This window comes from Glandiceps talaboti, chromosome 14 (genome assembly GCF_964340395.1).
Source record: "Glandiceps talaboti chromosome 14, keGlaTala1.1, whole genome shotgun sequence".
In the NCBI taxonomy this organism is placed as follows: Eukaryota; Metazoa; Hemichordata; class Enteropneusta; family Spengelidae; genus Glandiceps; species Glandiceps talaboti.
In genome coordinates, this window is record NC_135562.1 from 2,882,132 (window position 1) to 2,905,133 (window position 23,002).

Consider the following 23,002-nt stretch of genomic DNA (forward strand, 5'->3'; position numbering starts at 1 on the left):
GTTTGAACAGTACTAGTAATACACAACAAATGGACACACACTTCTTTTCACGTCATTTCAAAAATGATATCTATATTTTTTGTAACACTGAAAAGAAAAAAACACACAATTCACATGGGGATGTAACGACATCTACAAATGTTTAAACATTCATATGAATACTTGTCGGTAGAAGTAATATGTATCCATATTACATCTTATAGGGCATAAAATTCAAAAGAATCAAGTATAAGCTGAATTGATGTCTAGATATGAAAAGACATCTTGTACTAAGAACAAGGTCTGAGAATACAGTTTAATTTAATTTACAAACTAAAGATCATAATGCATCAGTAATCAGCAATATAAAGGGTAGCTAGAACATGCCAAGTTTTAACTAGTAGAGCCAAACTGTATTGCAAAATGCAAAATGCAATTCCTCATTGAATTGCCATGGCTCTCACAGTGAGAAATTATAGTTTCAAACGACATGGAATGAGACAGAACTGAAAATGAACATTTGTTTCACTTCTAGACAAATTAAACAAAAAGACCCAAAATATCAACAATGCAAGAAATAACAGACTGGCACTAGACATATGGTACTTTACAACACAGAATAAGTTTATTTAAATGACTAAAAATACAAAAACTGTCTAAAATGTTGTGATAAGCAGATAATCAAAACTTGTCCCTAAACCACCAATAATTATAGTATATATAATTATGGTAAATTCTAAAAGCAAGTCAGTCAGTGCTGCAAAGGGTTACATTAATCCTCTGAAGACTGATTTATAGATGCATGCATACAATCCTATGTATGTGTGTGTGTGTGTGTGTGTGTGTGTCTATATATTACTTGATATTAGAGTTATTTATACCGCTCTACATACATATGTATTGAGCACTGTTTACTCCAGTATAGACTTAATACAGATATATATATATATATTAGTATGTTAGCATGTAACCTTTGTGCCAGGTTTGGTTAAAATCACTTGGTACATACCAGAGATACAGATACAAGAGTGAATGCATGGATGGATGTATGGATGGGTGCACACACACACACACACACACACACACAGAGGTGGTACCCAAGTAATAGCCCCCTATGAGCAGTGGCTTTTTGGGCTACTAAATGCAATGTTTTTTATATGTCTACTACAGACCTTAATAGCACTTATCATGGTGTGATCAACATCCATAGTAGACAAACAAAAAAACATCACATTTGTTTCTAACTTCATGTTTCAAAGTAACTTTATTTGACTGTTCAGTTTATGAGTTATTAACCATATGCCGGCAAACCCCATTCTTCAGGGATAAATTCTTCCATAGATTTCAAAACTTGGTGATATCCCTCTGGCCAAAGAGATTTATCTAAACTTTCATCAGGAATAAAAACTGTTTTCATTCCAGCTGCTAGGGCTGATTGAATTCCAGGAATAGCATCTTCAAAGACAAGAATCTGAAGTGAGAAACATTTTGGAAATATAAAAGTGATAATGACATTAAAAGACATACATCTGTTAAATGCACTTTCATCTCTGATGATGACAGCATGGATATTATAATCTCATTGTCTTATCACCATTTGCATATGTCAAGACAAGGTAATTAGGGTATTCATGATGTCATTACATTCTCCTAGACCCTTGCAAGAAATCCCTAAAATGGACAAACACATGTTCAGTGTTGGCTATAAGGTACGCTGTGTCATTCCGCCCTCATCAGCCTGCTCTCTCTGAGAGAGGTTGACCGATATGTGAGGGCGTTCAATCAACTCGTACCTTAGAGACGAGTGTCAAGTGCAGCAGATCTTCTTTACAAGATTTCAAATTTGAATACCTTACTAAGGTGCTATTTTATCACCCAAAGTCATAACATGTAAGTTGCTAGCAGTTATCGTTACAAGTGACACAGTACAGAAATATGGCAGAAATTAGTCTGGCAGGACTTTTCCTTTACAACTGTACTAGCTATAACCAAGGTATTATTTTTGTGGTCGGACAACCAACCATATCTATTGATATGATAACTATTAAAATGCCAATAATTAAATATTTTACGTGTCAATTTGAGGTTGATTTTAGCTTTAAGTAATAAGTTGAAATCATGATTCAAAGAGGTGCTGATTTAGGGTTTCGACCAAATATAAATTTGATTGGATATATTGCAACATGTGTGTACAGCTACACAAATATGTTTACCTTCAGGTGAAGTAATACTGTTCAGGGTGTATGAAATTATAAGTAGTCATTATATTATGTATTAAACAAAACATTGAAAACCCATTTCAGTTGCCACTAGTGCATCTTTAAGAAGAAACACCCTTAATACTTTGAAACAATATTACATATATGTCATCACTTACATTTGATGGATTGGGTGAGCCATCGTCAAATCTCTGCGCAGCCACTGAGTAAGCATCTGGAGCTGGTTTACCATGTTTCACTTCTGGATCCGAACCACAACACACGATATGATGAAATAGCTTAAAAAATTCCTGGTGTTTATGCTGTGTCTTCATTTCAAAGGAAGGTATTGTGGAGCCTGTAGACACTGCTATAGGGATGTTATGTTTATGAAGATGTCTTACTAATTTGTCAGCACCTGTGTAGAAATTTTATACATTTCTTTAAAATTGAGAACCCATGTTTCCTTGACAACAGTAAGGCTATCCATGCCAACACTATATCGGTATCAATAATAATATCTCATTATTGAAATCCCTGTCAGCAAGATCTGTGTCTGACTGTGCAGGCTATCACTGATAAACTGTAATGTCTTTTTTTGTATTAGAGTCAAGCACAGAGTGTCAATAATCTAAGTAGTATATTTCAGCCAAATCACTCAACCATCTTCAAATGTTTTTGTATACAATTCAATGATGTAGACTTGTCATATGACCACAGTAGCACATTGTATCCCTGCATGAAAGGGTCGCACTTCTGGTATGGATACATGGCGGTCACACAGTGGAATTTCAGCAAATATGGAATTGCTGCAATTCTGTTGGGTGACCGTCGGATATGCGGAACAGGAAACTCCATCCTTACATGCAGTGCATATTAATGGTATTTCCATTCCTTCCATACGTTATGTGCTTTCTCATAGCAGTAATAAATACAAGTGTACTAAAGGCAGAAATAAGTCTGACTGGACTTTTCCTTTAAGTTGATAGCAGTAATCAATACAAGTGTACTATATGCAGAAATAAGTCTGACTGGACTTTTCCTTTAAGTTGATAGTAGTTATCAATATAAGTGTACTAAAGGCAGAAATAAGTCTGACTGGACTTTTCCTTTAAGTTGATAGTAGTAATCAATACAAGTGTACTAAAGGTAGAAATAAGTCTGACTGGACTTTTCCTTTAAGTTGATAGCAGTAATCAATACAAGTGTACTAAAGGCAGAAATAAGTCTGACTGGACTTTTCCTTTAAGTTGATAGCAGTTATCAATATAAGTGTACTAAAGGTAGAAATAAGTCTGACTGGACTTTTCCTTTAAGTGGATAGTAGTTATCAATATAAGTGTACTAAAGGCAGAAATAAGTCTGACTGGACTTTTCCTTTAAGTTGATAGCAGTTATCAATATAAGTGTACTAAAGGTAGAAATAAGTCTGACTGGACTTTTCCTTTAAGTGGATAGTAGTTATCAATATAAGTGTACTAAAGACAGAAATAAATCTGACTGGACTTTTCCTTTAAGTTGATAGCAGTTATCAATATAAGTGTACTAAAGACAGAAATAAATCTGACTGGACTTTTCCTTTAAGTTGATAGCAGTTATCAATATAAGTGTACTAAAGGCAGAAATAAGTCTGACTGGACTTTTCCTTTAAGTTGATAGCAGTTATCAATATAAGTGTACTAAAGACAGAAATAAGTCTGACTGGACTTTTCCTTTAAGTTGATAGTAGTTATCAATACAAGTGTACTAAAGGTAGAAATAAGTCTGACTGGACTTTTCCTTTAAGTGGATAGTAGTTATCAATACAAGTGTACTAAAGGTAGAAATAAGTCTGACTGGACTTTTCCTTTAAGTTGATAGCAGTAATCAATACAAGTGTACTAAAGGCAGAAATAAGTCTGACTGGACTTTTCCTTTAAGTTGATAGCAGTTATCAATATAAGTGTACTAAAGGCAGAAATAAGTCTGACTGGACTTTTCCTTTAAGTTGATAGCAGTAATCAATACAAGTGTACTAAAGGTAGAAATAAGTCTGACTGGACTTTTCCTTTAAGTTGATAGCAGTTATCAATATAAGTGTACTAAAGGTAGAAATAAGTCTGACTGGACTTTTCCTTTAAGTTGATAGCAGTAATCAATACAAGTGTACTAAAGGCAGAAATAAGTCTGACTGGACTTTTCCTTTAAGTTGATAGCAGTAATCAATACAAGTGTACTAAAGGCAGAAATAAGTCTGACTGGACTTTTCCTTTAAGTTGATAGCAGTAATCAATACAAGTGTACTAAAGACAGAAATAAGTCTGACTTGACTTTTCCTTTATTGATACTAGTAGTCAACACAAGTACTATAAGCTGAAATAAATCTGACTGGACTTTTCCTTTAAGTTGATAGTAGTTATCAATATAAGTGTACTAAAGGTAGAAATAAGTCTGACTGGACTTTTCCTTTAAGTGGATAGTAGTTATCAATACAAGTGTACTATATGCAGAAATAAATTTGACTGGATTCCTTACCTGGCATCTGATCACATAATGGAAACTTGACTTTCATTTCAAGTTCACCTTCATGTAATAATTGTTCAGGAGTAATAGGTAATTCTAATTCATCTACCATAATACCAGCCGATACTATGGCTTTTCTTCCCATTAGTTTGGGTTTTAATGACCAGTCAAATTTCTTGCCATATCTAGCTATCACATCTACATACACTTCTGTGTACAGTCTTTCTGTGTCTGCAAAAGAAAATTTTTTGATAAGTAACTGTTATACACAAAGAACAATGAAAATACATGATTTTGGAAAAAAACAAATTGTAAGTTGTGATGCTATATATATATATATATATATATATTTTGCAAACTATTTTTCCAGCCTTTTCTCCTACATATTTGAACCCTAAGAAATCTATGGTGATCCCTTTATACATGTGGTAGGTATTACTTACTTTATTTACTTAAGGGAAAGCGTATTATTCACATACAACTGCTTACAGCTTGCAACTATGATTATTTCAGATGACTCACATTTACTAAATATATAAAGTAAATATTTGTTGAAAATTTAGATCTCTTTTCAGACTTATGATTATCAGTATTTATTATGTTTGTTTACGTTGCTTTCTATCATTCAGAAAACAGCAAAAACACAACAACGACGGCGATGATGACGACAACAACAACAATAACAACAACAACAACAACAACACTTGTGCAAAGCCCAGAATGATAAATGATAAAAATGGAAGGGAAAAAAGAATAAGAAATATTGCATTGTTATTAGGCAACTACAATATTGCATATGTGTGAGTGTTATACATTCAATGATTCAGTAAGTAAGTCAAGACTCAAATCTGACAAAGTCCCTTTCCTTCTCGTTCATTGTATTAAAAGAGTTTAATCGAGTCCTAATTTACTCAGTCTGCAAACACTACTAGGACCGGGGTAGCAACAACATTCTATCTCCATGCATGACTACATGAACTTAGTTTCGTGTAGGGGCTATGCTATGGTTCTAGTAACACTTCTAACATCTTGATTTGTTCGTATTTATGACGAGTAACAAGTTTATTATCAAATTAGCATATCTACGACGTCGTTAGTTCGCCGTTCGGTGACTACGCTAGTCGCTCGTTGTTTTAGTTACAGATCGATGTATAGCATTGCAACATAGCTAGAACACTAAATTAATGTTTACTTCTTGCTGAATCTCTCAACAAGGACTAAAAGTACGAACACTGACAAAGAATGGGTTTACACTCAGGGCACATCTCTCAATGTTTACAGTCACTGAGTCAGTGAAGCCTCGGGAAGCGATCTTGTCTTGTCATGTCTGAAGTACTAGCTAGCGTTCATACTCACCCAAAAGTATACCGTCCATGTCAAATATAACATGAGTAATGTTACCACGTTGTTCAGTCATCTTTAGATCAGGTCGATATTGGTAAATTTTCAAAGATCAGACAACCAGAAATGCTTGAGTTTGCGAATTGCCGCGAGAACATGTGGCGGTGAATGTGACCTGTTGTGACCCTAATCAGGTGATCAGAACAACTGCTATGACCTTTGGTCACCTGACCATTCTAAACATCGTCATAACAACGATTATCAGTCTGCTTCTTTATCACATGGTTCGGGGGATGGTGACCATGAAACGCCTGATAGCACTCATTCATATCAAAACCATCATGTCTCCTAGAGTCCTAGGAAGATACGAAGATGGACACGGAGATAGTAGCATCTTGGAGGAATTATACTGACAGTATAATTCCTCCAAGGTAGCATAGACAGTGACGTGGATTTGGTGTGACCAGGCTAGTAACTTACGCTCGGGACATCGCGCAGAAGACAGCATGGTCAAAGTTGGACGGTGAAGTAATCTTCATATATTCAACATAGTAAGTTGTTGATGAGTTGTTATGGGTGAATTTAGGGCTGAATTAGTGTAGTTTTGTATGTATTACTTATTTTGTTGTTGTTTTTGGTGTTGTTGTTGATTCTTTGTTTTGTTATTAATTCATCATATTGTGCCCATTGTATCATTTTAAAGTTTTCCAGTCGGGGCTGTGACCAAGGCGACCAAGACTACAACGTGAATATATAAAACAAATAACAATACAAACTAAAATGGAGGTAACAGGTCGAACTGAGTGCCCACGCGGAATTTAGTCAGATTGCGTCAGCCGAAACTGTAATCACACTTACAACTTTCTTGACGGGCCGGGGAGCTAACTGTAGCATGATTGATGGGTAATTGATAGAAACAGTCTGTATTCCCTTCTTCCTACTAATGAAAAATTCAAAATAGTGTTGGTTTTTTTCTCTCGAAATTTGTCGAATTGTAGAAATCAAGTCTAAAGGTTTAAAGGTCAATTAATAGTCTAACACATCAGAGCCTGGTACGAAATCTCCCCGTACCCGATTATAAGCAAACAAGGCAGACATGATGAACAGTTCATGATCTGTCGCCAGCCCTAGCAGAAACTTATCGTAGTACTATCAGTATCTTAAGATGATATCATTGTTTGAGATAATAGATTGACCACAAGTCTTTAGTCTATATGAGATCTGTTGATTGCCATCACTTCTATCAATCACCTGTCAATCCTAGTAGGAAGTGATGTATGTATCATTTATATTTACTTACATTGTCTTAGAATCATATGTTACTATCTTAGGGTGAAATTGTGACTAAAACTTAAAAGAAACATAATCTGCTTGGTGAATACGTTCAGTCCATTTAGCCTACGCCTTAGAAAAACACTCTTAAACTTTTGCTGTGATTTAAAAAATCCCACTCAGATTTGACCCTATCTCGAATGCAAACATGTGAGCGGTCACCAGTTTTTTTTTTTTATTAAAGTTGAAAAACAATGCTAATAAATAAACGGAGAGCCATGTTATATTTCAAAATGGCCAAAGATGCCGTATTAATTGGAGGTAAAAGGGAGTAAATACCTTCATATTTAACTCAACCAGAAACTCATGGGTTGACGATAACCATGAACACTGTTGAAAACAGATAACAAATGTATTGAATAATTAAAGAAGTATGTTATACAGAGGGAAACAGTCACTAAGCCTATTTCGTTGACATTACAAACGGGACATGATATACCAATAAATTATTGTTATATAAATGGATTTGAAATTCTCCTCTAGTCAGTCAAAAACAACGATAAGCATCTTAAATTAATCAAGGGATTTCGATTAAAGGTATCTCTCTCCTTAAAGTGGCCATATGGATGAGAATTTGGTATTTATTTTGGATTTTTATTTGATAAAACAGCTTCACTATGTTTTTCTACTTGAAAAAATAATGTGAAATAACATATACCAAGTCCATGTTCACATCTCAATAAACTGCAAAACATTAAACAATGTATAAAATGTTTGTTATTGTACGTACAATAACAAACTTTTTACACATTTTGCATGTTTTTGCAATGTACTGAGTTTTGAACATGGACTTAGTATATGTTATTTCACATTATTTTTCCAATAAGAAAAACATAGTGAAGCTGTTTTATCAAATAAAAATCCAAAATAAATACCAAATTCTCATCCATATGGCCACTTTAAAATCTAAGCTTGATGACTGTTTATGTTAGCACGCCCCCAAACGGTTACAAGTTGTCATATCTAGCAAATTGATCAAATCATAGAATTCCTGAAATATCCAATTGTTTCTCCAACATTTCTGCGCCAAACATCGAATAATTTTCGTAGTTGTTGACGTAAGCTTCACGATAAAACGGTTGACACAACTCTGAAGCAAAAAATAAACGAGACTCAGACACTCAATAACATGTGAATGAAGCACCAATGAGTCGTCAGTGGCAGCCCATCATGTTAACTGAATGGGGCCTGCTGAGATACATGTATACGGTTATCAAACAAAAGCTTAGACTTCAAGTAGAGAGGTGAACGATAATGTAATAAAAGTCCTTGATTATTCAAGACTTCGATTCATGTACCTTGCGCATAGCATCTCGAAGTGATGATTCCATATAAACTATTAAAAGCGAGGGTCGACATTATCCAAACATATTTGTAAATTTTAAATCTGTCATCGTTTTGTGATAGGTGTCAACAGTATGTCAGTCAGTAAGAAGCGAATTGAGAAGGAAGAGGACCAGACAAGCACCGATGAACTAGAGGATAATCCCTGCTGTTCATTTGATCAGGCAGGCACCAGAGAATTAACATCTGAAATAGAAGGTGACCCAGAGTATTCAGTTGACCAGACTGACACCGATAAATTCCCATTTGATGATATAGAGGGTGACCCTGATTATTTTGTGAACCAGCTTGGCACCGAGAAATTATCACCTGAAATAGAACATGACCCAGAGTATTCAGTTGACCTGTCCAGCACTGAGGAAATATTCCCTGATAAAAGAGAGGGGGACCCTGAGTATTCTGTAGACCAACTTTGCACCAAGGAAATAACATCTGGTGATCCAGACTATTCTGATGAGCAGCCTGTTCCCAAGGAATTATCATCTGGTGAATTAGGGGATGGCCTAAATTTCTCTGTTGACCAAACTGGCACCGTAGAATTGTCACCTGAAATAGAGGATGGACCAGGGTGTTCTCCTGACCAGACGGGATCATCACCTGAAATGGAAGGTGACCCAGGGTGTTCTCCGGACCAGACTGGCATCAAGGGGTCATCACCTGAAATGGAAGGTGACCCAGGGTGTTCTCCTGACCAGACTGACACGGTAGAGGTATCATCTGATGATATATATATTGACCCAGGGTATTCTCTTGACGTCACATTAAACTCCTCTCAAACTGATGACGTTGATATATCTTTCTGTGGTTGTGGTTTCTTAGGTATTTACCACATTGGTGTAGCAACCAGCCTCTTCCAAAACGGCGGGGACTTTGTTCATCGGCTCAAAAGATATGCAGGGGCATCTGCCGGTTCCCTAGCAGCAGTTGCCCTAGCAACAATGCCGGATAAACTGGACGTAAGTAAAAGTGTTTGAGTAAATTAAGTGTCATATTTTCAATAACTTTCAGAAATATTTTTTTATCTTTAGAACCATTCCGTACTTGTAAATGTATTGTCCCATTGTGATGACAACTGAAGATACATTCACTTCTGTATACAAACAACAACCCGCCAAGATCTGTGAAATATATAAATATATATTGTCAAATAACACCAGTTGCAGTGCCAAGTCTTATAATACTTGCCGACAACATGGGAAAAATTCTGAACTGCCGTGCGTGTGTATAACGTCATGACCCGTCATCATAACACAACTTACACTAACATGTTATTACGTTATCTCCAGAAATGTCGAGACATGATTTACAACATGGCCAAAGAGACCAGATCTAAAACACTTGGAGCATTAACACCAGGCTTCAATTTGTCTTCGAAATTACACGACTTGCTGGATGATTTGTTGCCGCCAGATGCCCATCAACTTGCATCTAACAAATTACATATATCGGTTACCAGTCTACATGGAAAGAAAAACAGGCTGATTTCAAACTTTGATACAAGAGAGGAACTGATACAGGTAAGAAACAGTTTCTTCAGCTTTCCATTATGTCGAATATTAAAACTAATGAGGGAAAGTTTGAAACAATGATGAAAGATTCAGTGATTAGATAGTGGAAAGGTCTAGTACTGGGAAGGTAAGGGGAATGTGTTCAAATAACTGAATAGAGTATTTGGCATCAGTTTTAGGGAAGAACCTAAATCATTAACAAATTGTGGAAATTAAAGATACCGTTTCAGACTGTGGGTAGCTGTTTTATATAAATAGATAAAATATATATTGTAAAGAAGACTTTATGGCAATAGAAATGTCATCTTGATGGCAGATTAATCATCGCGCATGCTCTGTTCACTTTGTTCACTACAGGCTCTACTGTGTTCGTGTCACATTCCCTACTACATGGGGAGAAAATTTCCAAGATTCCAGGGACAGGTGGGTTGCATAAATCATTCAATTCTCTAGTGTTTATGTCATACATATAGAGCTTGTATACTATTCACAGTCATGTAGAATGGATTTCCATCAAATCATTGAAATTATCTCGCATTAATGATATTAAAATTTAATTATTGGTACTAGATATGCACTCGTTTATCCATTTGCCACCCCAACCCAACCAATACATATAAACAAACAGACATGCAAATGATTTAAACAGATATACGTAAACGCACGTACACAGGTACACACACACATACACACTATCTCTCTCTATCTCTCTCTATCTATCTATCTATCTATCTATCTATCTATCTATCTATCTATCTATCTATCTATCTATCTACCTACCTATCTATCTATCTATCTATCTATCTATCTATCTATCTCTCTCTCTCCCCCCCCTCTCTCTCTCTCTCTCTCTCTCTCTCTCTCTCTCTCTCTCTCTCTCTCTCTCTCTCTCTCTCTCTCTCTCTCTCTCTCTCTCTCTCTCTCTCTCTCTCTCTCTCTCTCTCTCTCTCCTCACAGACGCGTCTGTTTTTAAAGCACATGTCTTGATCACCACTTTGATCTTCCTTCTAGAAATATATGGACGGAGGCTATACCGATAATTTACCACAATTTAACGATGCTTCTACCGTCAAAGTATCTCCTTTTTCCGGAAAACAAGATGTGTGTCCACAAGATGAGAATGGAACCAATTTGTACACGATGGCCATGAAACAATTCTTCAAACTCAGTGCTCAAAACATATGGAGAACTAAGCATGCTTTATTTCCACCAGATTTTAACACTTTAAAAATGTATTACAAATGTGGATATCAAGATGCCAAAAGATTTTTGCAAAAAAATCGATTTTCAATGAAAAAAGGAAATTTGAATTAGTGTTGTATATTCGCTAAATTGTGATTCAGGGAAAAAGTGACCATATGCTGAAAGTACAAAATCACTGTTTCACACCAAACATTCTAAGTTTTTTATTTATAGTTTTGTTTTTGTAACATTTTGGTTTTTATCAATACGACAGTACTTGTTCAAGGTGAGAAAATAGATCACCTGTTTAAATGACGAATTTATATAAATAAATGAATAAATAAATGAATTTTTGACTGATATTTACCCTTTTTCTGGTAATTTGAAGGAATGTTTGCCGAAACATACTTCCAGAAGTGCATCTCATTATGTGTCCTTAAAAGCTTGTTGATGTAGCTTATAATCATAATGGTTAATTTACATATTTGATGATTTTGCGATAATTAGGCAATATGTTAACTATGCAAGCTCCAAATTCCATATCGTTTCATATCCAATTGAGTGGTATACCATGTATAACACATATGACTCAGAATTTTGGATTCTAACAATGATGTGTTTAGGACCCGGAGAAAAGTCTATGGTTTTGCCCTTATAGGTGGCATTCAGTTTAAATCTGGTTGAATACATTATGTTTGTGTGTGATCATTTTTATTTCTCAATAATTTTGAGTCTGAGATGGAAAATACAACTAAGTGCTTTCTCACTGCACGTCTTCAACTTAGCGAGGAGGGTCCCTAGGGACCCTAGCCCATTCATATTTTCCATAGCTTAGATGCAGTGATTGTCTGCCATCATGTTTATCTTAAAGAAAAAACTTTGCGGCCAGTAAACTTTATACGTCATCTAATCAGAACTCCACGCTCATGGTAAATCTTCTGTACCTCGAGGCAATGCATACAGACATGGTGTACGCTTGCAATATGGGCTTGCAATACCGCCTTTAAAAATGTCGAAATGCGATATCTATGTGTGGATTTTTTTCAATTGACCCTGTACTCTCGCAACACGATCTGTTTTTCCAGTGAATTCTAAAATTGTTGAGGAAGAGAACAAAACAGTACGTGTAGTGTTCTCATGTAGCGTGACATCCAGGGGGGATAACAAACACTGCGTTCTTGCTGTTGTTATGGACTAACCACTTTATTTAACATCTAGTCGACAATAATCGTACTTATCACTGCTGAACTCTGCTTATTGTCCATCACCCATACATTGCATTTTATTCATGACTCCTGTGGATTTTCTTCTCTTTTTCGTTGTAAAGAAGTCCTGGTTGCCCCTAATTAAAGGAAACAGAAGCAATTACATGTACGTGCATTACGTTATTAAGTTAAGACTAGAACTAGTATAGCTACGCTGACTGTCAGACATTAGTGATGATTTTTAAGATAAAATTTGATTGGTCTGTACTCATTTAATTTCTTTCTGTAATTCACCAATCATAAAACAATGTCCAGTCTACTGTGGCGGAAAATAGTAAACACACAATCAACATAACGTCACGAGGAGCGTACATTTCATCATACTATTAGTGAAGTCTCCATGGTATAGGTATATCCAGTTACTCAATGAACAAAAGAATCGTGATCGAGTTACTGCAGGAGAAATGCATATAGACAATCTGAGTATTCGCTTCTCACAGCTTCCGTCTAATCGGTGAAAACCGTACCTTGCAGCGTAGTGTTGATGTTACGGTGGATTTTTAGCTGAGAAAAGCTGTAAGAAGCTTAAGAGACAAGAAAAGGTTAGTTACAATAAGGTAGGCATCCCTTGAGGAGAACATGTGTGTCAGAATGTGAGTGTTGTTTCTGTACGTACATCAATTTGGGTTTATGAATAATGTCACTGATGCTGCTTGTCAAATTTATTATTGGTCAGTTTAGAATAAACATTCTCTCTCTCTCTCTCTCTCTCTCTCTCTCTCTCTCTCTCTCTCTCTCTCTCTCTCTCTCTCTCTCTCTCTCTCTCCCTCCTCTCTCTCTCTCTCTCTCTCTCTCTCTCTCTCTCTCTCTCTCTCTCTCTCTCTCTCTCTCTCTCTCTCTCTCTCTCTCTCTCTCTCTCTCTCTCTCTCCGACTTTCTATATAGTTCTACCAGGTAACTTTTCCACATCTAAATTTTAATCCCCACATCCAAACTATCTTTAATATTCAAGTATTGTCCACAGCTTTGCATATATTTTTCAAACTAAATTTCACAACCAGAAGATCTTTAAATGAAGTAAAATTAAAAGGCCATTGTAGTGATTACCTAACGAATGGTATACGATGTTCTCATAGTCACAAACAGATCATATTTTCTTCATATGCACCAACTGGTAAATGTACATTGTCGCTGTTTCATTTCCACCATAGCTTATACTTCTGTTATACAATATAATATGTGTTATAATATACAGAACTAGTCTAAGAGTGCATTCGGTAGAGCACATATGCACCTCCCTCAATGCTGACCAGTTCACCTAGTAAGCCAGTTACTACATGCATGCATGGGTAAACAGTGTACATGTAGATACGTGGTGCAATTTAATTCAGATCATTAATTGTACAGTCAAATATAAATGATTGACAGGCAGGTGTTGAGATTCACATGTTTATGTCAATGCATAGGGACAGTTATAAGTTATGACTTAAAGCCTTGAAAACTATGATAACTTAGGTACGATAAGAATTAGAAAAATTTGACTGTCTGTGCCTATAATTAGACTCCCTTGATATGTGGTCAAAGCCTCGTTCACCAAAGGAAAGGGTGAGTGTCATGTCTAGTTGAATGCGATTACAGACAAAATTTTAGAAATGTCCTAAATGAGTTTCGGTAATTTTATCATTTTCTATAGATAGACACAAACTAAAACTAAATCGGGGTATAAATCCCACTTTTTTGTGATTGAGTTTTTAAACTGAGTTATTTGGGCATGGTATAGTAATGATCGCATTAAAATTATCAATCACATAAAAAGTAAAGTAATTAACTATTAGCCTGGTCTACGGGTGTGGCTTATAATGTATGTCCTTCGTTGTCTTCCATGATATCAGTTGTTTTTTTACACATTGTATTTTATTTCATCTACGTTTGAAACAGAAGTCACGTGATAATAACATTCAATCACGTGCCAAGCTGTCGACGAATATAGTTACACATGTGTATATGTACGTCATAACCGTTTGCAGTATGTTGATTTAAAGTAACATCGTAAACTTGGAAGTGAACAACAATTTTTTTTTAAACACGAAACATCCGTGTGTTTTGTGGTGATGACTCTTCGGATGGCTCTTACTTATAACCTCAAATTTGGTTTTATAGCCGAACAATCTATAACAAAGCTCTGAAACTTAGAAGAAAGCAACAAGCATTAGAACTATTCTAAGCAGTAAGACGCAGTGAACTGTGAAAAAAACAACTTCTGATGTATGTGTCCGACAATGAAAAATGCTTGCATCATAAGTGTGATTGATTACTTCGTCCTTTGTCTTAAAAAATTTAAAACAGGCGTTCCGCTTGATCAGTCTATGCCTCGTTCCACTACTGTCAGTATATACCAATCACTTTTTGACTACAGCCTACACTGTACCTTGTTATTGTTCTTCACACAGAGTTTCTGGAAAATGAAACGGAAACACACAATACAACTAATTCGCATAATGCTGTACAAAATGTTCATCTTCTACGTTGCTGTATTGGTGTCCGTTGCCGCAGCTGAAGATGAGTCACTTTTTCTAGACATGTCGTACAGTTTCAAAGAAGGAGAGACAATATACTGGCCTAACGTTGAAGAACCGTACACAGTTCACACTGTTTTCAAAGGAGAGACAGAAGACGGTTATTACTATGAGGCTAATGATTTCTGTGCTCCTGAACATGGGGGCACACACCTCGACGCACCGGCTCATTTCTTCAAGGTAAGAGTCACGGTTTAACATAGCCCATTTCATTTTAGTGTTCGCTGGTTCTGTTTAAGACAATCATGAAAGTAGAAACCACGAACTGCAATAGCAGTATTTTTTGCGAAGACAGCGAAACACATGACATCTGTTGAACTCAGAGAATCGTACACTGAACTTGAGAGAACACGGAACAGAGTGTCCACCTGGGAAATATTTACCTCATGACAAGCACGCGACGTGGTCAGTGTTAAATTCCAGCCAAACAGGTAACGTACCGCCCGTTTCATGGTTGTGTTCACCTCTGTTTAATACAACCACGCAGAAACAAATAAGAAACTGTACATGCTACTAACATTTAAAAGGGGAACGTCACTCCAGGAAATATACATTTCCATAAACTATGGGTTCTGGAGAGGTAATGTAAAATCATGAAATGACTCTCCAGAATCCAGTAGTTTATGAAAATGACTTCATTTTCTGGAGGGACCTTACCCTTTATGTCAAACCACAGACAAGTAAATAGACAAACAGAGCCAGTGAACACTAACATGTCATGGGTAGTAAATTTTAAAGTACTTTGTTACAATTTACGATGTGATCACTACCTCGCACATATCAAACAACCAACAGATATATTTGAGTTGGTTGTCAAGTATAGGAAATACTGAAACTATGGCTGTTTGTAAATAAAGTGTTTTACAGTTACATTATAATTCCCAAAAAGTTGTAATGTTAATAATGTAATTTTATCATATAGCACCTTGTACGTTTTAATCTATAATGACACAATAGTCATTACCTGAACTTCACAAGCCTTTAGGGAGCATTGGTGGCTATGTTAAAGAACTCATGATTAAAGCCATCATATACTATAATAGCGATCTCTCTTCCAAGTACCCATTTATACAGCTACTAGCTTATACATTGTTGACATATACTCAGGTTCAGCCAGGCTTGAACTGGTAAATTGCAGCAGATTCCAAGCCCGTCACTCTGACATGTCTAACCATTTGACCACCATAATTCACGTCAATAACTAGCATGTGGTCTTTCAATAGTTTTTGTTTTCTACCTTTATGCATATACGTATTTAAAATGTCAGGTATGAATCTGATTTCGTAAAATTCATCGCACAGATCAAATTTTGATATTCTAACCTATTTTGTTTGGTGTGTAGGATATCAATCACTTCATAACCTCACGTACTCTTGCAGAATAACCAATATATGCATACAAATAAATGTCAAAGGTTATAGCGCCAAATAAATGTCAAAGGTTATAGCCAAATGTCAAAGGTTATAACGTCTAGAGTTATGCATGACATGATAAATTACACTGGCTGCTCATGATACCCTGCATAGACTGGTGAATTGTTAAAGCTGTATCATTCGTGAAGACTCGTAAAATGTAACACCTCTGTATCACCTTAATTAAACACACATTGTATATTTCTATTCATATATGCAACTGATACCGTACAATTATTCTGCATAGCTAGAAATGTGTCTTTCCATTTTATTTCTATTTAATTTTTGCTAATTCTGGTGTAGCTCATAAAATGAATTCAGTGATAAATAATAGCATCGACTTCATGACACGTAATCTACTTAAGGTCGATAATTTTCCTCGTGTGTTTAATAATATTTAATTGTGAATACAATCGGCGTGTAATTTTTGTCATATAAAAGAAACCATGATACAAATCGAACCACTTTACTTAACAACCTGATTATAATGTTTTAGCATTCGGTAGAAGCAATAAAAGCAACCGATATTCTAGCTTGACATTCTCGAAATTTGGTAAATTTATATGTTTGAATAATTCCTTCTCTGTGTAGTCTGGACTGCAATAGAGGGAGTCTTTTATTTTAAGTTCAATGTTGATTCAAGAAAATAACCTTTGTATCACTTATAATGTTTTTAAATTTCTATATTTTTTTCGTTTGGTGTTTAAAAAAAAGTAAGTGGCAAAACATGGATGGTAGACTCGTCGATAGTTTGAATTTGAGCTACATAACTAGACAACATAAGTCGATTATCCTGTGAGTGATTACACGTGTTTTGACACGTGACACTAAGCAAATCAGTTGGAATATTATAATACTTATTGTAGTTATAGTGGTTTTATTTTTCCATTTTCATTTTGTGTTTTATTTCCTTTAAAATAAAGGGGCAGCACAGAGTCGATGAAGTTGCCTTAGATTCTTTAATAGGACCAGCCATTAAGATTGACATCAAAGCCAAGGCCGACAATGACGTAGACGCACAGCTCACTGTGACTGACCTTCAGGCCTGGGAAGAACAGTATGGACGAATTCCTGATGACGTCATTGTACTGGTTTACACTGGTTGGGGAAGTCGATGGCCAGATAAAGTAAGTAATATATCATATTTGTGTCATTTTTTAGGTTATCATTTTTTGAAAATGTATTTATCTTACCGTCACCGATTCGCGATCTTTTACTTTACAGTGAGGTTATTCAAATGTTTTTTTTTTAACAAGCATGTTATATTTCACATGGAATCCGACAATAACAAAATAACCATTGGCAAGCTGAAGCAGACACAAATCAAAATATTTTGCGACATGTTTATAATTATACTCACATTAGGATGGTGTCTCTGATTTTACAATTTCAAGTTTCCTCAAGTGGTTGCACATTTAACATCATTCAGTCGATGTCTGTGTGAACGGTGTCCTGATACCATAATATACAACAACAATAGTAAATTAGCCTGTGTCTATCTTATTTTTCGTCGACAGTATGTTTTCCGTAGTAGTGTGTACTTTGTATCAACTATAATGGTAACGCTCAATTAATAATGTGGTCGAGGGAAACATAAATGTTATGATATCCGGGGCGTAGTAAGAATGTCATTGAACGTTTAACACTGGGAAGCAGGACTATTTTTCATGGCAACAGTTTAAAGTGTAACGAGGCAGTGAGAAAGCACGGATCAATGATGACCAATATTTGCACCTTGAAAATAAAAGTTTTATAGTTTTGCTGTCACTTTTACACAAAAGAACCCCCGACAATATGTTCTCAGTTAAATCAAGGTTAAAAATCAGGTTTTACCGTATTCAGTTTTGAAATCGAGGTCAGATTTAAGCCATTTCAGAATATAACATGGTCGTAGAATCCAATATGGCCGCCAAATCCAATATGGCTGCCGAATGTTGTGTTAATTTTTGATATGTGTAAATGAAAATTGTCGATTTATTTGAAAAAGAGAACTGCGAATCCTCAAATTGCTATAATTTCAAAAGCACAACGAACAAGTCTTCATATGGCAAAGTTTCTCTCCCACATGAGGGAGTGAGGATGTTAATTACACGTATAGGTTTTGTAGATGGCAGTTGTAACCATGGCCGCTTTTATTCTCTTCTGCGGCTGTTGGTTACTGAACTAGTTTATGATTCTTCACCTGTAGATGAGTTTCATGGGTACAGACACTAATGATACGTCATTGCTTCATTTTCCTGGAATTCATCCTGATGCTGCGCAGTGGATAGTTGACAACAGAGAGGTAACATTGTTATACAACAAGATATCTCGACCAAAATTTGACACACAAACGACATATAGCAGTTTTCTCATCTATCTATCTATCTATCTATCTATCTATCTATCTATCTATCTATCTATCTATCTATCTATCTGTCTGTCTGTCTGTCTGTCTGTCTGTCTGTCTGTCTGTCTGTCTGTCTGTCTGTCTGTCTGTCTGTCTGTCTGTCTGTCTGTCTGTCTGTCTGTCTGTCTGTCTGTCTGTCTGTCTGTCTGTCTGTCTGTCTGTCCGTCCGTCCGTCCGTCCGTCCGTCCGTCCGTCCGTCTGTCTGCCTGCCTGCCTGCCAGCCTGCCTGCCTGCCTGTCTACTGTCTATCTATTATACATCCATCTCCCTCCCTCTCTCTCCCCTCTCTCTCTCTCTGTAAAATAATATAAATGCAATAAATATTCGAAGCCATTGAAATCAACGAAAAATGTTCTCTTTTTTGGATTAACCGTTAATTTAATGTTTTTTAATTTACGATAGGTGAAAGCAGTTGGTATTGACACTGCCTCGTTTGACTATGGCCAATCAACGACCTTCGATACACATAGAATCTTATTTTCCAAGAACATTCCAGGTCAGTATCCATGCTAACGATCATGTCATATTCATAGTAACGACATGTCCATGATGACAAGTTTACATCAACGGTAACCGTATCATTTGTGTTGTAACAATCGTGAATGTCGTATCCATGGAAACAATTCAACATACATAGTTGTTGTTGTTGTTGTTGTTGTTGTTGTTGTTGTTGGTGGTGGTGTTGGTGTTGTTGTTGTTGTTGTTTTGTAACGATTTATTTTTACGCATATCAACTGACCATTGATCTGAGTTAGTTCCAAGAAAGCATACTGTAGCAGTGGTCCTCATCAGAATAGTGTATTCATTTATATTGTTACTTTCACCTTGTGTGTACTATAACTTGATAGATCAATTCTATGAATAACGGTTTGTTTTCAAATATGAACGAATACATGCAAATAACAAACGTCCAACTCACAAAATTTTGAACTGCGTATAGCCATACTTTCATTTAAAAAAATAGTGGCTACTATATTGTTCACACAGGACTGGAGAATGTTGCTAATCTTGATCAGTTACCTGTCAAGGGAGCCACTCTTTATGCTTTACCAATGAAAATTTACGGCGGCAGTGGCGCACCGGCTCGTATAATTGCCACTGGTTGGCGCCCTGATATTGCCGATCCCTACAAAGTAGAGAGTACATCACAAGGACATGTACAGTCACCTTATCTAGACTTGACGTATGCATATAAAGAAGGCGACACACCCTATTGGCCTACGGATACACCCTATGACTTTGACATAGTTGTCCGTGGAATGACAGATAGTGGTTTTTACTACGAAGCCAATAGTATATGTACTGCTGAACATGGAGGTACACATATGGATGCCCCTCAACATTTCGCTAAAGTATGTATTAATTTAGTATTTTATTGTTTGGAAATTATTTGTAATCTTGTGAGGGAGTGAATAGGTGGGTGGGTGGGTGGGTGGGTGGGTGGGTGGGTGGGTGGGTGGGTGAGTGTGAGTGAGTGAGTGAGTGAGTGAGTGAGTGAGTGAGTGAGTGAGTGAGTGAGTGAGTGAGTGAGTGAGTGAGTGAGTGAGTGAGTGAGTGAGTGAGTGAGCGAGCGAGTGAATGAAGGAGGGAGGGAGGGAGAGGGATGGAGCGAGCGAGCGAGGCCTACAGCCAACAAACTCGAGAACTTGTTAGATTTTAAGGGGAATGCGTATTTATCTATGCTTGTAGGCTGGAATAAAAGTAAAGGTTGACCCGTTTTGTCAGTAAATTGGTTTTTCGTGCAATGTATAGTATAACTGGGTGTTTTTGTCCGAGCCTTCAGAGCCAAGTTCAAGTTCTTTATTAAATAATCAAACACCAGGTCATTTCATTAGACATTAGTCAACAATTTAATCGTACATTGCATATATTATTTTTAGAACACACTGCATATTCATGAGATAAAACTCGATGATTTAATTGGCCCCGCCATTAAGATTGACATAATGGATAAGGCGGACGAGGATGCTGATTCAATGATGGAAGTGTCCGATCTAGAAGCCTGGGAAGAGGCTCATGGTCGTATCCCCGATGACGTAATTCTGCTAGTTTATAGCGGTTGGGGTTGTCGATGGCCCGACAAGGTATGTACTAACACTTTATCCGACGTCTGTTAGTAACTAGCAGAGTGATATGATGAGTTAAAAGTTGAGAAAGTTGTCCCCCTCTCCTTTTCGATCTTTCTTCCTAGATTTTTCCCTTTCGTTGTTCAAGTGGCCATATGGATGAGGATTGGGTATTTATTTTGGATTTTGAATTTATAACACAATTTTATCGTGGCTTCGAATTCCTACTTGCAAAATCAATGTGAGAAACTTATGCCAAGTCCTTGTTTGTAACTTAATAATGTGTAAAATGTTTGTTAATTGTACGTTCAATAACACACTTTTTAGCACATTGTTTAGCTTTACTACAATGGAATGACTTACAAACACAGATTTCGTTAATATTGTTTCACGTTGATTTTTCAAGTAGAAAGCCATAGTGAAATTATTTTTATAAATTCAAATTTGAAAAAGATACCAAATTCTCATCCATATGGCCTCTGTAATATTGTACGTAATTCCCCTACTGTACATATTGTATACGTAATGACTCTTTTTCATGTTGTAATTTGTACAAGTTCGTTTCTTCCTTAGTCATTTACACCACATTACAGTTTTTTGTTAACTGACCCTGTTTGATACAACAACCACACGGAAACCAATCAGAAATTGCATATTCTGCACTGTGAGATAACAAGATCTCAAATTCTTGCTACATTTAGAAATGTAAATTTAAAGGAAAGTGGTCCCAGAGGTGCTTGTCAGTGGTTCTAGCTAGGGGTCTAATATAAACAAGTCATTCATGATATTGATGTGACTTTTATCAAAAATAGCGAAAATAGTATATCAAAATGCATACATCAGATTCGCACACCTGATCACACTATCACCAACACAAGCCAGACTTAGATAACCACATCATTTTACTGCATCTTTTTTTTGCATTTTAGAAGAGTTATTTTGGAACAACCACAGCTGACGTCTCGAAACTCCATTTCCCGGGAATCCATCCTGATGCTGCGCAATGGCTAGTTGACAACAGAAAGGTAATGATAACATTTAGTTTTATAGAATATAGTTCCTAAATCATACTGTACTTTTCTTGAAGGAGAACCATCCCCGCCTCCCGCCCCCATCTTACGAGTTAAGTTATCAAAATAGACGTTTTGCATACTTGAAGTTCATTGGTTGTCTGTTGCGCATGTCTGACTGCAGTTGTTGACAAACACGATACATTGTGTCGTCATCACCCTTACATCCCGATTTGCGACCGTCGTGTTGAATCGGACATAACTGTGTGACGTCAGAGTCACATGTCTTTGGTCAAGATAAATCATGATAAATTTATGCTCAACAAACAAAATATTGTTTGTTCGAAAAATTCTTTACTCTCAAAACTCTGTTGATATGGTGGTATATGCATACACTTCTTATATTATATATTATAAACTGACACAAAATGTTCTTTGGTCTTCTTTGAAAAGGTTAAAGCTGTCGGCATTGACACTCCATCTATGGATAACGGACAATCGACAACTTTCACTACACATAGGATTCTTCTTGAGAAAAACATAACTGGTGAGTATCATTGCAAAAAATATTTTAATTGTTTCCTTTCTGTGTTTGAATGACAATATTGTGTTGGAAAAATATCATAGAATCTCTCCCGTCAAAGGAATGCAAGTAATACTCTGTAATAGTTAATCTGGGTTCCATATTTTTTTATATATGAGCGCCCTCGACGACTGTATCTTGGGGAAGTCAAGTTTAAGGACATAAATCGAGCATCAGCAACTTGAAAGTCATGCCATTTTGTCGACAGTGTATCATCTATAGTTTATTGAATATCTGCCTGCCTCCACATGCTTCTACGGGGGTGCCTCATGTAGTACATGTACCCCTAAACTAAAGAAAACAATATATATCCAGATGAAAAAAATTAGGGGGGTGTTTGTTTGTTTGTTCGTTTTTGTTAGTATGCATAAATTGT

At 36.3% G+C, this 23,002-nt stretch overlaps 3 protein-coding genes across 3 annotated transcripts in view; 2 read left to right on the forward strand and 1 right to left on the reverse strand.

Moving 5' to 3' along the window:
- Positions 1 to 691: 691 nt before the first annotated feature.
- LOC144445926 (uncharacterized) lies at positions 692 to 6,168 on the reverse strand. The gene is made up of 4 exons (XM_078135568.1): positions 6,036 to 6,168; positions 4,692 to 4,910; positions 2,357 to 2,595; positions 692 to 1,450 (listed from the first exon to the last, which is right to left on the reverse strand). The coding sequence occupies exons 1-4, from the start codon at positions 6,094 to 6,096 to the stop codon at positions 1,271 to 1,273; spliced, it is 699 nt and encodes a 232-aa protein (XP_077991694.1). The 5' UTR covers positions 6,097 to 6,168; the 3' UTR covers positions 692 to 1,270.
- Positions 6,169 to 9,017: 2,849 nt separating this feature from the next.
- On the forward strand, positions 9,018 to 11,518 carry LOC144445809 (patatin-like phospholipase domain-containing protein 4). Its single transcript, XM_078135449.1, has 5 exons — positions 9,018 to 9,027; positions 9,141 to 9,652; positions 9,983 to 10,213; positions 10,562 to 10,627; positions 11,216 to 11,518. Exons 1-5 carry the CDS (start codon positions 9,018 to 9,020, stop codon positions 11,516 to 11,518), a joined length of 1,122 nt encoding a protein of 373 aa, XP_077991575.1.
- Positions 11,519 to 15,064: 3,546 nt separating this feature from the next.
- Positions 15,065 to 23,002, forward strand: part of LOC144445810 (uncharacterized) — a 9,901-nt gene continuing 1,963 nt past the window's right edge. The window contains exons 1-8 of the mRNA XM_078135450.1: positions 15,065 to 15,346; positions 17,502 to 17,705; positions 18,767 to 18,862; positions 19,370 to 19,463; positions 19,955 to 20,319; positions 20,848 to 21,051; positions 21,963 to 22,058; positions 22,497 to 22,590. Of these exons, the coding sequence (XP_077991576.1) occupies positions 15,089 to 15,346; positions 17,502 to 17,705; positions 18,767 to 18,862; positions 19,370 to 19,463; positions 19,955 to 20,319; positions 20,848 to 21,051; positions 21,963 to 22,058; positions 22,497 to 22,590 (1,411 nt within the window). The 5' untranslated portion in view covers positions 15,065 to 15,088. The remainder of the gene's footprint in view (positions 15,347 to 17,501; positions 17,706 to 18,766; positions 18,863 to 19,369; positions 19,464 to 19,954; positions 20,320 to 20,847; positions 21,052 to 21,962; positions 22,059 to 22,496; positions 22,591 to 23,002) is intronic.

Bases quoted from the DNA above. Each gene is read 5' to 3' on its own strand.
- LOC144445926 (XM_078135568.1), bottom strand. From the start codon at position 6,096: ATGACTGAACAACGTGGTAACATTACTCATGTTATATTTGACATGGAC. The intron at 4,911-6,035 runs GTGAGTATGAAC...TTTCTTTTGCAG, and splicing joins CATGGACGGTATACTTTTGG to ACACAGAAAGACTGTACACA. The intron at 1,451-2,356 runs GTAAGTGATGAC...TTCTCACTTCAG, and splicing joins GCTCACCCAATCCATCAAAT to ATTCTTGTCTTTGAAGATGC.
- LOC144445809 (XM_078135449.1), top strand. The intron at 9,653-9,982 runs GTAAGTAAAAGT...CGTTATCTCCAG, and splicing joins CAATGCCGGATAAACTGGAC to AAATGTCGAGACATGATTTA. The intron at 10,214-10,561 runs GTAAGAAACAGT...TGTTCACTACAG, and splicing joins CAAGAGAGGAACTGATACAG to GCTCTACTGTGTTCGTGTCA.